We start from the raw sequence: 16,761 nt of genomic DNA, 5'->3' as shown, positions 1-16,761 counted from the left end.
GAGAATCTCTCTAATCAAGATAAACAATTTAACATGGATCTTGGAATCACCCTGAGAAACACATGTGACTGTTTATTTCATAAGAGAGTGATTTTGTGGAAGACAAGATTCAGGACTGTGTGTCAATGGCAATATATTGCTGCAGCTGGCTATATATATATTTTAATGTCTTTTTTTCTGCTGGTTTTTCTACCAGAGTTTGGAAGCACAGAAGGTCACCAGCATAAACTTTATGCTATAAAGATGCCTCAGTAGAACCCCTAAAATGACACAATTCCCAGAGTCTTGTTTACAACTAAGCAATTCCACCCCTTTTTTTGGGATGTCTGAAGACACGGGGTCTTCATTTCTTCATGTGAAAAATGAGCACTGTGCTGGCCAGATGAATCACAATGCCTCCCAAGCCTACAGTTACCTTCCAAAGGAAACTGCCACTTGGAGCCCTGTGGAGGAAAATTGCTCCAGGCCATCAGTCCCAGCTCTGGCTGCACATCAGAATCACTGGAGAGCTTTTAAAACATGCCACTATCCAGGCTCACCCCATAGATTCTAATTTCAGGGTTCCGATTAATCCTGGATGGGGTCTAATTTCTAGGTCATCACAGAAGATTCTGTTTTGCAGCCTGGGTTGAGAACCACTGCTTCAGACCATTCCATAAGCTGGAGAGACCAAGCACGATTCCACCCTCCCTCCCCCATATGCAAGTAATGGGACCAATGTCGAACTCTTAACTCAAGGACAGCCAAGACCTAAGTTGGCCTGGGTCCTCTGAGGTGGCCTGTGTTGGGATCCCCAAGGCAATCCCCATATTCAGAGATTTGCTACGGGGACTCATGGGACTCAACACATAGTTGGACTCATGGTTAAGATTTATTACAGTGACGGAGTAAGGATACACAGTCAGATCCTAATGGAAAAAGACAGGCAGAATCTAGAGAAATCCAGGCACAGGCTTTCTATGCTCTCTTTTTATGAAGGGACACACTTGAACACATTACTTTCTCCAGCAATGAAGAATGTAGTAATACGTGTGCAATGTTTCTTCCAGGAAAGCCCAGTACAGACAGAGCATTCAACATGTTTATTGGGGGTTGGTCACATCTGCACTCTCTGCCTAGCATGCATCAAAATTCCAGACTCCCAGAAGGAAAGCAGGTGCTCAGCATAAATATCCTTGATTGCACAAACAGTCTAGGCACAGAGAACCACCCTTATCAGTTTTGAGAATGGTGAAAACACCCACATACCAGCCAAAGGCCAATCTTGCAAGCAGGCCTTTCCAAAGAGAGCAGTCTCAGGCCTGCTGTGTTAACTCTTTTCTGCACACGGCCCAAAACAAAGATGCTGATTATCAGTTAGATGGGTAAATTCTGTCTCAGGAATTTGACTTGGGAAATAAGAACAGCCTCAGGAAGTTGTTTTGAGAGGAGAAGCGACCACACACAAAGAGAAGCAAAGATAAGAACATGACCGAGTCACATGATGGCAAGGCTCCAGCGAAGAGCACAAACTCCAGGGCTGAGGGTTCAGCAAGGTAGCTCAGCTGTTAGATCTCTGTTGGCTCTTCTGCCTCCCAAATCCTGTTGTTCTTCTTTCCCTGAAACCTGTCACCCCAGCCGTTCCTGGTTTTCCATGAATACTCTGTGGAGCCACTTTATAAGTTTGTCCTTCCTATATGTAGCTTATCCTTGCTCTAAACCTCCATCTCTCAGCCAGAGTATGTCTTAATATCTTTTAACTAAAAGAGCTCACAAGCTCGCTCATCACATGATACTGACCCAGGACCACCTCAGAGGTAGGCAGAGAAAGAGCAACCAACCACAACCTCAAAAAAAGGAAAAAAAGTCTTGTGAGTCATCATCCAGACTAGGCTTCACAAAGCCACAGTTATTCTTAGCCACACACTGCCCTCCACATCAAGTGGACTTTTTTGGCTGAATTGGGTGACACCTTTGCAGAAATGATTACAAAGTTTTGGTGATGGAGACCATGAAGATTTGGTCTTTGTGGCCCCGGAATACAAAACAACTAATGGAGGATTGTGGAAAAGTTCCCAGCTCTATGAAACTCATCGAGTTATAACTTGGTCTCACTCATTTAATGTTTAGCTGGACGTGTCTATGGACTTCAAAATCATTTTAAACAGTGAAATAACCACATAAATATTCAGTTCAGATGCTATGAAATTCAAACTTTTAGGTTGAAGGATTAAGACCTGCTTCTATCAAAAGAGCACGAGTTTATTCCTCTCCATTCCACAGCCCATCTTTCCAGTGTTAACACTGTCACCATTACATGCTCTTCCTATCACAATGGTTGTTGATTCAAATAAATCAGAGAATGTTAGAACTGGAAGAGACATTACCAATCACCTGAAATTCAAGCCTCTGGTTTCAGAGATGAGAAGCTATAGGCCCAGCAAGATTTATAGGCTTATCCAAGGTCTCACAGCTGGCTTGAACCAGAGCAGAACTAGAACTCTTAATCTCCTGACTCCCAGGCTAATTTATTGCCACTCTGGGCTCTTCGTGTTGGTCTTTTCCTGTGCAACAGAATTCAGGCTCCAAAACTGTGGATAACTTCTGACTATTTTTGCAGCTGTTATCTTTCCAAAGTCTATTATCATTCCCAGAAAATATTAACATTCACAAGGCTGTGGATTTGTGATTGTGCAATAAGTAAATAATACATCGTTCTCAAATGTGCTAATCTTTGCAAACCAAGATCACGTGTTTGTAAATACCAGGAAGCTACACCCAAAATATGTATTTTTGAGTCTCTAAGAACAAGTCAGCACGATGTGTTTTCTGCTACAGTTACACTTAAAAGAGAATTTAACCTTCACTCACTCATTTACTTTTAAAACTCTGTCACATGACAGTATTCAATTCAAAAAAGGTAAATGTTACCTGTATAACAACTTTACTCAGACGTTAGGCATCAGTTAATCTATCAGTGATGAATGAAAAATAACTTAGTTAACCATTATTAGAATACCAGCTGTTCCAGGATTGGGCATGGTGAAGGGAGACAAAGCAATACAAAGTAAGATACTCTCAGAGCATTTAATGTGCAGAAGACAAAATGCAGAAAGATATTAAAAATGTGCAGAAAAATATTAAAAACAATAAGCACTAGATCATACAGTATATCTTACAATAATACCCCAAGAACTCAAGGACGAAAGAGAATAGCAGAGACAGGAGGGTCCAATTAATAGTTTTCTGACTGGGCATTTGTGATTGGATGTGATTAAAATAGAGCATTTTTGCTCCAAGGCATAGTAGAAAAGCAGGACAACTTTGATGTCAATCTGATTTTTATTTCTAATTTTTCCATCCACATAATGAGTATTTATTGAGCACATTTTTATGTGCCTAACACTTTGCTGGCCATTGCAAAGGATCCAACTATGGGAGCATTGCTTAAATTCTCAAGGCCTCAGATTCCTTACCACTGAAATATGAAAAGCGTATCAGATAATATTAGGTCCCTTCTAGTTCTTACTTTCTATGAGTCTAACCTCTCCCAGATGAAGAAGGAATTCCTGATAAACTCTTACAATCTGTTTGAAACAACAAAATTTGTGTGCATGGAAACAGGAATACACAATACCCGATTTTCAGGGGTTCTAAAGTTTTTTGTCCTCCTAACACACAGGAGAGTTATAACACATTTCTTTCAGTGGCTCGGTCAGTACACTTGGAGAACATGCCCCATAGAGGGGAGAATCAAAATGGCAGTGGAAAACTAAATAGGTTTGAAAAGTTCTCCCAGGTGATCCAGACATGAGCCCCTCTTCTCAGAAGGGCTCTGCCACCTCTTTGCTCAAGTAAGAATCACTGGATTAAATGTTCAAATGAATGGAATAGTTCTGATGAAATGTGCTGAAATGGTAAAGAATAAAAACTTTCTTCTTTCATTCAAGATAAATTCAAATACCTACTGTGTTCCAGTCATTGTGCTAGGTACTACAAATTAAAAATAAAGAAGCAAACCAGAGACCCGGCCCTTAAGGGACTTAGAGCATGGTAGCCTAGGTCAACTACAGGACACTACAGGCTACAAATATCAGAAAACCTGACAGGCTTAAACACTAAGGAATGTGATTGGATGATGTAGCTGGAATCCCAAAAGTAGGGCAGGCATCACAGTTGGCTTCATCTAGTGATTCAAATTAGTTGGTTTCAAGGAACCTTGGCTTCAAGTCCCAGCTCCTCACTTACTAGCAACATGACTCCGGCGAGTTGTTCAGTTTCCCTAAATCTCAAGTTCAACATCTGTAGAATAGGAATAATAATTGTTCCTGCCTCAAAGTGTTGTTATGAGGATTAAATGGGACAATGGTAATGAAGCACTTAGCCTGATGCCTAGAAAAAAGCAAAGGCTCAAAACAGTTATTATCACTATCATCATAATTAAAGTGGCTGACCATGTGCAAAAGTGAGACTTAAAAAAATATATACAGAATTTTACAACCCACAGCTAAGCTTGTGAAAAAAGACAAAAAGTTGGTTGAAAAGTGATTTGGGAAGGATAATTTGCAGAATGTAGCAGAAGTCCTTTTGGAGAAAGGAAGATAAAAGGGTGGTTACTGGAGGGAGATCTCAGGATGGAGACAGAACTCGTTATTTTGGAAGTAAAGAAACCTGGGTATTTTTATAGTCTGAGAGGTGGGATCTAGTAGAGGTGAAGAAGCTGAAAATACTAGAGAAAAAGAGAATATTGCAAATTTCAGAGGAGATGGACACCAAACACAGGTGTAGGCATTTGCCTTGAGCAGATGATATGATGACAATTTTTTAATTATTCCATTTTATTAAACGCTTACTACGCCAGGCACCAGCCTAAGTACTATGCATGTTCTCTTATTTTAGCCTCACAACAACGTTAAGAAGTAGGTACTTTTTATCTCCATTGAGCACCTCTGTTCAAATCTAAAACTGAGGTTTGAAAATTGTTAAATAACACCTAGTAAAAATGGAACACAAATATGAACTTGACTTTCACACCAAAACCTGTGTCTTGATACCTAAGTTAAACTGAGGTAAAGAAATGAGAAGAGGTGCATATATTACATATACTAAAACATCCGTAGCTTGGGGATAGCAATTAGTGGGAGTCTGTACTGGATAGAATCCATATTCTCCAGGAAGTATACAAAATTAACTACTGAGATAGAGGAGTTCAGACAATGTCTAGAAGTCACAAAGGAAGGAAAAGAATTACTGGGGGAGAGGCAATCGTCAATAAGAATTTTCCAGAATCAATGAAAGACTTAAATGTTCAGATTTAAGAATCACAATGAATACTAAGCTAAACAAGTAAAAAATAAGCCACACTTAGATTCACCCGGGTAAGACAGCAGAACACCATTGATAATAAGAAAATTTTAGTATTCAGAACAAAAAAAAACCTAGATTACCTACAAAGTAACAATTAGACTAAAGCAGACTTCTCAACAGGAAAAAACAAAGACCACAAAATAATAGAAAGTGCTGAGGAAAAATATCTGCTAATGTCATTCAAGAGGAGAGATAAAGTTTGAGTGTGTGTGTTTTCAAACAGTCCCTGAAAGAACTACTAAAGAATGTACTTTAGAAAGAGGAAATTTAACAGAAAAGGAATGACTGGAGAGCAAAAACCAGTATGGATCAAAGAACCTGGTAAATATTGATACTTTGGTAAATATTCATTCACTATTTGAAATAACAACAATAATAATGACTACTGAAGACAGGAATTTAAATCAAGTAAAACTAAGATACTTAAAAAATGGAAGAAGGGGAAGGTGATTTAAATTAAAGAATTCTAAAGTCATTATTTTGTTCAGAAATAATGTAGACATCAATTTTTGACTTTTTAGAGTGTGCTTCTTTTTAATGTAAGAGTAACCATTATCAAATTACAATCTCTAATTTTAAAGGGAGAGAACTTCAAAATCATGGTTTTAGAGTGAACATAGGAATGGGTGTGACTAACTGTAGGTGTAATTAATTTCTATAGAGAAAAGGATCTAAAGGAAATAGAACAAAATGTTAGTATTTGTTAGTATCTATTATTTTCTGTATTTTTGAAATCTTTTGCAATTAATTTTTTTTTTTAAAAGAAGCAGCTCCTGGGCTTCCCTGGTGGCGCAGTGGTTGAGAGTCTGCCTGACGATGCGGGGGACATGGGTTCGTGCCCCGGTCTGGGAAAATCCAACATGCCGCGGAGCGGCTGGGCCCGTGAGCCATGGCCGCTGAGCCTGTGCTCTGCAACGGGAGAGGCCACAACAGTGAGAGGCCCGTGTACAGAAAAACAAAACAAACAGAAAAAAAAAGCAAAAACAAAGAAGAAGCTTCTGGTGCTTTTAATTGACAGGTTTTGCTTGATCACATATCAAGCCACAACCGCTGAACCTTCACTAAATGAAGAAGCTGAACCAGGAAGCTCATATTTGTCTAGCTAGGGCCTCACCACCTGCAGAAGCAGAAGTAGATGATACGTTCCTTTCTGTTTCTGTAAGCAAAGTGTCCCTGTGAGGCATCTGGACTTTGAGCACGTGAGTCAGGTTCACAGTTACAGCCTGTCTCACCAGGTCACAGTGCCCTTTGTGATTATCACTTAGATGCTTCTGGAAGGATAATCTTAGTAGTCTTTCAAAGTCCTTTCCAAGTCTCTGTCGGTCTATGTTTATCATTTTCATGGTCTAATTGGGCAGTTTTCATAAATTGATACAAAGTGTCTTCTGCATGAGCACAGTCAAGCTTTACAGCTGTTGTAAAGAGAGTATCACTCTAACTCTGCCTGGCTAGAGTTGGTTGGTTGGTTTGTTTTAATGGGATATGAGTCCTTTAATAGCAGTCTAATCCCTTCAATTTACAAAAAAGTTAGGGCAAGAGAAATCAGTCTTCTTGCCCAATATCTTACAACTAATAAATGAGAAAGCTGAAAATCAAATTTTGGACCCATCACTATCATCATTCTCTAAGATAATGCCTATATTCCTAAGCTGTCACAGGAAGAAGTATGTTATCTGTGAAGACCCTGAAAGTATCGATCACGAAGACATCATGATTTATAGCCACCTGATTTAACCCCAGTGGAACAGCAAAGTGCAATGCCTCTGGCATTCGAGGCCACACCGCCGGGCTATTCATGTCCAGCCTGTGCCTGTCCAACGCAGCCAGGCTCCTGGGATCTTCAGAGGTAAGTCCTCCTGCATGACCCCAAGTTGTGAATCCAAGTTGTGAAGAGTTTGAGGAAGACACATTTGCTGACAACACAACCTTAACAACAGCCATAATGTTGCTAACATGGTTAGACACACCTCACTGGAATGATCAAAACTGCCCAGGTCACCTGCTGTTGGGTTAAAGAACCACTACCCTGGAGAGGACTCTGAGAAGTCACAAAGGACACTGAGATCTAACCACAGCACTTTTCAAACTTTCATGTGCACATGAATCATGCAGGTATCTTATGAAAATACAGATTCTGATTGAGTGGGCTGGGGTAGGGCCTGATATTCTGCATTTCTAGCAAACTTCCAGGTGGTACCCATACTGCTGGTCCCACAGGTACCCTTCAAGTAGCCAAGGTTTTCCCCATGCACAAAATTCTCACAGGGTCTGTGATGAGGAGACTGTGCTTCTCTAAGGCAGGACTTGGGCAGCCAGGGAGGGTTGGAAGCAGGTGGACTGTGTGAGCAGTATGCACAGAATTAGTCATGTGCCGCAAGAGTTATGGGGGTGAACACATGACCATGAATGATTAATGAACCTGAAGGAGACGTTTCCTGAAGGCTTCTGGGAGAGAAAGGTTTCCTTTTTTTGAGAGAGGTTTTGAAAGTGGCTCTTGATGGTTCATTCACCTTCCAGCCAAGATGGAGTAGCCAGCACCAGTACCCTCCTGCCGGAAACTACTAAAACACAGGGTAAAAATATATAAAACAATGATTTTCAGACATTGGACATCAGGTTGTGCAGGACAGGAATCCCTGGGAAAGGGGAAAAACTGAAAAAATAAAAGAGTGTCAGTGAGCTGTGGAACAACTTCAAGCAACCTAATTTTATGTTATTGGATTAACTGGGGTGGCGTGGTGATAGAAGAAAATATTGGAATAGATAATGGTTGAAATTTTTCCAAATTTGATTTAAAAAAACAGAAACTCAAGACTTAAGAATCTCAATGAGCCCCAAGCACAAGAAAAAAGAAGAAAAGAAAGGAGAGAAAGAAAGGGAGAACGACCAGATCATTATAGTAAAGATAATTTGTCAGTGGTGGAAATCTGTAAAATATTTTCCCTTAAAAGAAGTCTGTATGTTAACCAGTTTTGAAGAACCTGTTTTAAATGAATTGCTGTTCTCCTTTAAGTCAGTACTGCAATGATGATAGTTTGATTTCTGTTTCTGCAGAACTCAAAACTAGCTTGGATATGTGAACAGATCTCATTGTTCTGCTAATGTATTATTCATCTTGGTCACATGTTCAGGCCAGACCAGGCTCAAAAGGCAGCCACAAATTCTGTGCCCATGAAATTATCTGTTTCACCACAGCTACAAATCCTATATTCCTCTCATGTGTGTATTTAGGGGCTTGATTTCCATCCCATTCTTCATTTAGATATACTGAAGGCCAACATGGTCTATATGACCTCCTGCAAACTACTGTGAGTGAAAATATGATGATGATTTTTTCTTACTTAATTGTTCCAAGTTTCACATACCCTTCATGTCTGGAATGGCCTCTCGAGCACTGCTTGCTCCCCCCTCACAATTTCACAATACACACCGCTTACTGTCCAAGAGCACAAGGAGTGTCCAAGAATCCAATGATAAAAGAGGGAGAGAGGGAACTGGGCGTTGTCATCAGCCGCCTAGCACCACTGTCACTCTTGGCCCTGCTCCAGCTAATGATTGCTTGTCCCTGCTCTGGGTTTAGTTCCAAGGTTTTAGCTCTTCCACCCTTTGATGCTTAGGCATTTTTTCTGAAAAGGCTTGAAATCATGCCAGAGTGAATGTGTCATCTAGGAGGGGCTCCTGCCTTCAACACACTCTGCCCTGAAACCAGCCTTGACCCAAAATCCTTAGACCCCTGCACTGAGTCTTGAATCCCTTGTCCTCCTGGTTAGGTCTGCTTGAGGGTCCATGCTGTCCTTCCCAGTCAGCAGACACCAGTTCAGCCTAAAGGTTTCTCTAATCTACCTTAAGCAGGTCCAGGGCATTCCCATTTCTTCCTCACAGGAAGGCCTGATCTCTTTATGTAATTGGTCTCCCCTTCTCCGGAACTCTGCATACCAAGCGAAGGGCTTGTATAAGGGCTTGTATCGTCCGATACAAAAGGTTCTGTCCCCTTTCTCAGGATATCAGCTCATTCGAGTCTCATCTTTGATAATTAAGAGGAGGCTACTCATCCTTCTCTTAAGGAGGACTTCATGCATAAAAGTGAAACAAATGTCAATGCTTAGGTGATTTTGTTATCTCTTTCTATAAATATGGAATTTGCTCACACGATATTTTAGAATTCTGCTTCAGCCCCTCACCCCATTATTCAGAATCTCCACCATACTAAGAAAGCTGAAAGAATTCCAAAGGACATGTATCTATAGGTGGAAAAGAATCGCACTGCTTTTGTTTGCTTATTTTAATACCAATGATCATTTTTAGACATAAAGACCTTCTAACAGAGTCTAATTCCAAGGAATCCCAAGCTCCCTATAAGTCCTCCCGGCTCCTATCTTGCCTATGTCAACATAAATGAGCCCTCTCCTACTGACCTGGATGCACAAGAATTTCCTTCCCTCCCTGCTCCCAGGCCAGGGCCTCTCTACCAGGGAGTTGTCTCCACTTGTGCCACAAAGGGTAAGCTCAGATGCTCATAGTTTGGAACTCTTCCCTTGCCCTTTCTGGGTGTGACTGAGGAACAAAAACTAGGAAGGAGACCTCCCAGAGAGTGGATGTTTCTCATTTAGATCTAAACAATCTCTATCCCAATAAACAAGCCCTTCGCAAACGACCCATCAGAAAGACTGTTAGTACCTCTAGCATCTAGCCATTGCCTAGCACATAGTAGGCACCTGTTCAATACTGAATAAATAAATGAACAAATCTATGCCTTTCCACATGTCTCTGACTGCAGCAGATATCATGAATTTCAATCCCTTAATATAGTATACTTCTATATTTGCACTTTAACAGGAACCTCCCAAAATCTTAAGGCAAAAGAAATTATTATTGCTCCGAAACACCATGGTTACTCTAATAATAGGATTCCAATATTGGTTATTTTTGCTGTCTGAGGATCATTAACACGAGCTTCTACAACAACCAACCCTAAAATTTCATCAAGCCACAGCTGTTTTATTTCTAGTCCACTCACATTCTGATGTTGATTGGGCGGCTCTCCCAGGTGGATTCCTTCTAAGCTTTAACTCAGGGATCCAGGCTCCTTCCATCTGTGGCTCTGCCTCCTGGAAAGGAAAAAGAAGCGTAGAAGATCTAGGAAACGTTCGTGGCTGTATCACTTCTACTGATATTCTATTGTCCAGAACTAGTCTTCTGGTCCCAGCTAGATGCAAGAGCATCTGGTGGGAAAGGTGATCTTCTTGTTTGCTCAGGAATTGAATGCACACAGTTTGGTGAACACGTTGCACTATCTTTGCCATAAGGGCTAAAGGAGAATTTCATGTTGTGGGGCCAGGACCTCACTAACATTGTAACCTTTACCCTATTTCTCCTATGCCTTTCTCTTCGGTGCGGATTCATCATGCACATCCCCTCAGTCAGTCACTTAGAATATAAAAGCTTTCACTATGATCTGAAAAATTATAGTAAACACACTATACAAGTAGGGTTGTTCCATGTAAACAGTTTGGTTTCAAAGTCCATGAGTGTGTTGCTTATGAGACAAAAATTGTCTAGGGATTCAGCAAATATTTGCTATTGATGGTGAAAGTGACAGCAATGATTTCCTCTGCCTGATCTCTGGCCTTAACCCTTTCCATCTCAAAACTCTCCCTACAAAGTCCTACTGCTCTTCCCAGTTTCACTCTGTTCAATTCCCAGTTCTACTGGGGGAAGTAAAGTCATTTCTACAGCCTCAGGTCAAGCCAAAACGTGTCTTCTCAAGTCACAATTTTTGGTGCTAATCCTAACCGTCTATAGCTACTCCCTCACTGTCTACTGCTATTCATTATATGTACTCCTCTCTGCATCTAGGTAACTTCTTTCTTACCTATCATCCTCTACAGATCTGTGGGCCTAAGTACCACCTCTGTGTGGCACGGTCAACAGCATACATTGAAGCAAGGGTCCCTTATCACTACATCCTCAATGCTTACTATGGTCTCCTAATCAGCTGTTGTCACTGACCTTCTCACCAGCTTCCAGAAAGGAGAGGATTCTACTGACAAATTCTTCTTCTCCACTTCCCAGTTAGCTGTTTGTACCCAGGATCGCCTCACCCCCAAGCCAGTGATCAAAGGGTCTCGGGGAAATCAGAAGGGCTTAGCAGCAGCAGGAGCCCTGATTTCTATCGGCATTTGCTGAGAACCTACGGTTTTCTACACAGTTCTAAGAGCTTTCAATGGATTGTCTCAAGGAATCCTCAGAATGCCTCAAGACTATTATGACTTCACTTTTACAGAAAGTTACGTAACTTGCCCAAGGCACACACTGATGATGGAGCAGCATCCAGGCATCATGGATCATGAAGCAGCATTGTGGTGTGGATGTGTGTGGAGGGAAACAGGAAGACGAGGAGGGTATTCCCTCCTCTGTGCGAACGGTGGGACTACCATGTGAAGAAAATCTGGGCAGGAAGATGCTAGGGCCCTGCTTCTCCCCCTCCCCCTCCCCCAGCTGCTGCACCCAGAGCCAGAGGCTCCCAGCCTTCCTCCCTCTCTGGCAGGCCCAGCTGCAGTTTCAAATGGCTCATTTTTCAACCTTCAGTACCTAAATGGGTCAACTCCATTCAAAGGGGAAAAGAGAAGGAAGCTGTGTTTTGGCATTTAACCCCAAAAGCATTCTTCCAGCCAGTTTTTCCATTAATAAAACCGGCCCTTGAAACCTCCAGTTTTCAGAAAACTTGCACCATTTACACAGTCACGGAAAGACAATCAGCAAGCCTCATACTCTCAGCATGCCGCCTCTGACTACTTGATAAGGAACCTCAGAAGACAAACTGCAGATGGGTTCATTGAACTCCTTCCTTGGAAACAGAGCACCTCGTTCCTGTCACGTCCCTGGTGACAAGGAGCCACAGCTCTCCTCACACGGGGCAGCCGGGACGGAAGCTGAGCAGAGCCTTCATCTGCCCCGAGAACCCACGCTGTCACCTTCATGCTCCTGGCCGTGCCGGCTCAGCTGCTGAACCGTGTACACTGTTGCCACCTCCTGGGGTTCCTTTCCCCTCCCCGCTCCCAGCCGGATCACTTTTCTCTTGTGCACATTTAAAAACCACAGTAAGGGGCTTCCCTGGTGGCGCAGTGGTTGAGAGTCCGCCTGCCGATGCAGGGGACACGGGTTCGTTCCCCGGTCCGGGAAGATCCCACATGCCATGGAGCGGCTGGGCCCGTGAGCCATGGCCGCTGAGCCTGCATGTCCGGAGCCTGTGCTCTGCAACGGGAGAGGCCACAACAGTGAGAGGCCCGCGTACCGCAAAAAAATAAATAAATAAATAACAGTCAGGTGAACAGAAACACAGCAGCTTCTGAGAACAAAGTCAGATTAGCACAGTCTATGTTCCAAACTGAACTTTCTGATCTTTTTGTCTTACTTGCTGTTCAGAAAGGAACTTGCAAACGCCATCCCTGTCTGGTTTTGCTTTGCAAAGGGAGCCAACAAAGTTCATTGAAAACTCCCCACCTTCCCAGGGTCTCAGGCACGGAGGGATGTTGCCAAAATAGGTGTCAGCTCCCTTTTCCTTAAAGAACAGACACTTAGAGAGGGTCAGTTAACCACCTTCCTATCGCAACGAAATGGCTTAGTTTCAAATTCTTACAAAAATCACATCAGAATCATGGACTCTTGGAGTCTTTTTTGGATACTTTGACCACATGTTTGCTGGCATTTAAAAAAATCAACAAATCTTTTCTGATCAAAAACAATTCTTTTCATCCCTCTATTTGAGAATTTATTTCAATTTTTCCTAACAATCCCAGTGGAGTTTTTTTTTTAACTTTTTATCTTCTATTGGACTATATCCGATTAACAATGTTGTGATAGTTTCAGGTGCACAGCAAAGGGACTCAGCCATACATATCCATGTATCCATTCTCCCCCAGACTCCCCTCCCATCCAGGCTGCCACATAACATTGAGCAGAGTTCTCTGTGCTGTACAGTAGGTCCTTGTTGGTTATCCTTTTTAAATATAGCAATTGAAACCAGTGGAGTTTCAATTTGAGAATGAGCAACAATATTTAGGATGAAACTTCTTGTCCACTCTTGCTAGGCAGGTGCTCCCACAGGGGGTCAGGGAACTGGCAGATCCCCTGGGCTTCTTGGGATCTGCCTTCTGACAGTCGCTGCAGGACAGGGGCAACCAATGCTTGGGTGGGGTGACAGGAGCCCCACCTCACCCACCTCCACATCTACTCCCATCATGATGGAGACGCACTGAGATGAGAAGGGAATCATCTAACGCAGGAGGGAATCCATACAACCACATAGTTTATCTTCGTTTTCAGTGTTCAAAATCTCATACCACACCACACACACACACACACACACACGCCCACCCCACGTGTGCCAAACCCACTGAGCTGCGGCTTAGGTTCCACAATTTAAGTAGCAGATGTCACGTACTATCTTGCTTCGTGGTTTATCACGTGTTGCACAGTTGCAGCTGCATGCCCCCTCTGAGCCAACAGGACGTCATGAGCTGCTGTGGCACAGGGGTGGGGTGCAGTGGGGGGACGCCCCTCCTCCTTACTACTACGTTATTGAGGACACCTTTTAATGCTATTAGTACAACAGTTTTTACTGACAAGGAGACCAGGTTGCTGAGTATCTAAGGATCACTGTCTGCATCTCCCTGAGAGGACCCTGTCAGAAAAAAAAAAAAAGACAAGAACGGTATCGCATATCAATATCAGGTTTTTGGTTCAGAGGCTACTGTTGCGTAGAAGCCATATTATGTGCAAGGATTCCCACTTCTAGACTCTTTTTGAGCTGTCATTTGATCTTCATCTAGACCGTGATTCTAAGCCAGCACCAGTCTTCATCACGCTCCCCTGGAGTTACTGACTTGCATTCTAGAACGGGGCTGCGGCTCGCCTGTTTCGTATCTGCAGCACCTCGCACACGCAGGGCACACCACAGGGCACTGTCACAGGTGTTGTCCGCTTGCCCCGCCCTGCTCTGTGCCTGCATCAGGAGGGGTTCCTTGCCTCCAGCTTCTGGATGGATTCCACCCGTGGAGCGCACTGGCAGGAGACTGGACGGAGGGAGGATGCAGCGACAGAGCCCCTTCCGACCAGGCTTCAGTCTGGCAGCAGCTACATCCCTCTGCTGAAGCCACAATGGCCACGGGCAGCCTTTCCTTTGGCTGCGGCTCTCTCTAGCTCTCACTGATGATTACTCCCTCCCTTTGCCCTGCAGGCCGAGGGTAAAGGCTCCCTCTGCTGCTCATCTTAGCCCATAGGGGGTCTGGGTGGACCTACCCACCAGTATTTGCCAAATCAGGAGTCACTGCGTTCTCACATGCTAAGTGTGTGTGAAGAAATTTCTAGAAGTAGTTCTCAAACAGTGCTCCCAAAGTTCACTGGAAACTGGGACTGGAGGAAGTCCCTGCTCTTAATTCCTTTTTATTTATTTTACATAGTGGACTTCCAGGTATGATTATAATTGCACCTAACTTTAAAATTTTTTAAAAAAAATATTGAAAACCACAGACGCATTATGGAATGTAAGTGGTTTGACATCAGAGTCCTCATCTATCTTGTTCACTGAGAACCCCCAAACTCTGGAGGAGGGTGGGCACAGAGTGGGCTTTTGATAAATATCTGTTGAAAAAAACCATAAATGAACAATCTGTTAACCCACTGAATCCTCACAAGAGCTGTATGTGAAAGATGAGGCGGGGATTTTCTCCCACACTTTCCTAGGAGGAAACTCAGCTTCAGAGACTTGACCAAAGGCAAAGTCGCCTGTGCCCATGAGTTTGGTCTCAGTGGTTTATTAAGAATAAATATGCCTGTGCATGGGGGCTGTGATGTGTTCACACCCTTTCTCCCAACCATGTTAAAAGGTGCCCAGAAATGAACAAACAGCAAAGATGACAGAAAATTCGAGCATTTTGTGCAGTGGAAGATTAACAAATCTAAAGTTAGTAACTTGGTATAAAATAAAAAGTCTTTCATCTGACGTGAGGGCACCCTCGTCGTCACCCTCCTCACCCCCTTCACTAGGTCTGGGACACTGGTCCCCTAATTGCACTGCTGGGACCTCTTCTACCAGATCCTATTGGTCTGATGGATTTCTTCTTTTCTCCCGTACCCTTTCTTCTACCCTCTGATTCCCAAATATTTAAGATGCAGAATCTACCCTCAGAATGTCCACTCCCTACCTCAGTGAGAACTGCTGAGCCAATCACCTAAGCCCCTAGACTCTGCAGAGCTTCTGTTTCCTCCAGGGCATCACCCTTCCTTTTCTCACGCTTCCTCTTCCTCAGGCCGCAGAGCAGAGGCAGGAGGAGCCCAGGGGTCAGAGCTGAACATGGGAAGTGGAGGGGCACAGGTCTCAGACTGCAGCAGTAAGGGACGGCAGTCTTGGTGAGCAGACCATCAGGCTATTACTTTAAGACGCCTCAGGGCCTGGGCCACCTGCCTCAGGTATAAACCAAAAGATAACTGAGTGGGGGTGGAGAGGTCTCAGCATCCCTGGGTCTATCATCTCCTCCCCATCTGGGAAGCTCACCGGCTCTCCTTAAGCCCAAGACTCACTCTACTCACTCCTGGAGCAGGTGTATGCCCACCTGGTGTGTGATTTCAGAGGAATCAGAAAACCCTCCCTACCAGAAACCCCACCAACTCGAGGTTCCTTTCGGGTTAATCACCTTCCTTTACAGAGTCTATTATTAAAGAGGAGAAAGAAGTTAACAGGCAACCACATGGTGCTGTACTAACAAGAGTGCAGACAGGGCTTCCTTGGTGGTGCAGTGGTTGAGAGTCCCCCTGCCGATGCAGTGGACACGGGTTCGTGCCCCGGTCCGGGAAGATCCCACATGCCGTGGAGCGGCTGGGCCCGTGAGCCATGGCCGCTGAGCCTGCGCGTCCGAAGCCTGTGCTCCGCAACGGGAGAGGCCACAACAGTGAGAGGCCTGCGTACCGCGAAAAAAAAAAAAAAAAAAAAGAGTGCAGACAGAGGTAGGCTTTGAATCTGCTGGAAAGTTGGGCCTTTGGGTCCTTGCTCAGGAAGAAAGAGGAAAAGAAAGAGTGTCTGTCAAATTAGCAATCACATATGCTGACATTCCACCTAAAAACAGTAACAGGAAAACCAAAAAAATTCTCGAGCTACTCCATGATTTGAGACCCTCCCCTGTTCACCCCACAGAGGAAAACAAAACACAACCAACAAAGCAGCCTGACTGGGATGACTTATTTCATCATGTTTCCTTCCTAATGACTGGCTGATACCCACCCACTGAACTGGGGCATGTGGGAGATGGAACAAGAGGTCAGTGTGAAATATGAGTATGAATATGATCATCTCCTAGTTCATTTGGGACAATAATGACCTCAGACATTCTATGAGAGGGTCCCGTTGTACACTATATC

The 16,761-nt window shown here is 43.5% G+C and overlaps 1 protein-coding gene across 1 annotated transcript in view; it reads right to left on the bottom strand.

Annotated features, from left to right (window-relative positions):
• Positions 1-10,454, bottom strand: part of SELENOP (selenoprotein P) — a 39,378-nt gene extending 28,924 nt beyond the window's left edge. Inside the window, 1 exon segment of the mRNA XM_082622371.1 lies at positions 10,364-10,454. Within this exon segment, the coding sequence (XP_082478497.1) occupies positions 10,364-10,365 (2 nt within the window). The 5' untranslated portion in view covers positions 10,366-10,454.
• Between the last annotated feature and the right edge of the window lie 6,307 nt (positions 10,455-16,761).

The sequence above is a fragment of the Mesoplodon mirus genome (assembly GCF_964341445.2).
Source record: "Mesoplodon mirus genome assembly, chromosome: 5".
Taxonomy (NCBI): Eukaryota; Metazoa; Chordata; class Mammalia; order Artiodactyla; family Ziphiidae; genus Mesoplodon; species Mesoplodon mirus.
This window is presented reverse-complemented; position numbering and strand designations above follow the sequence as displayed.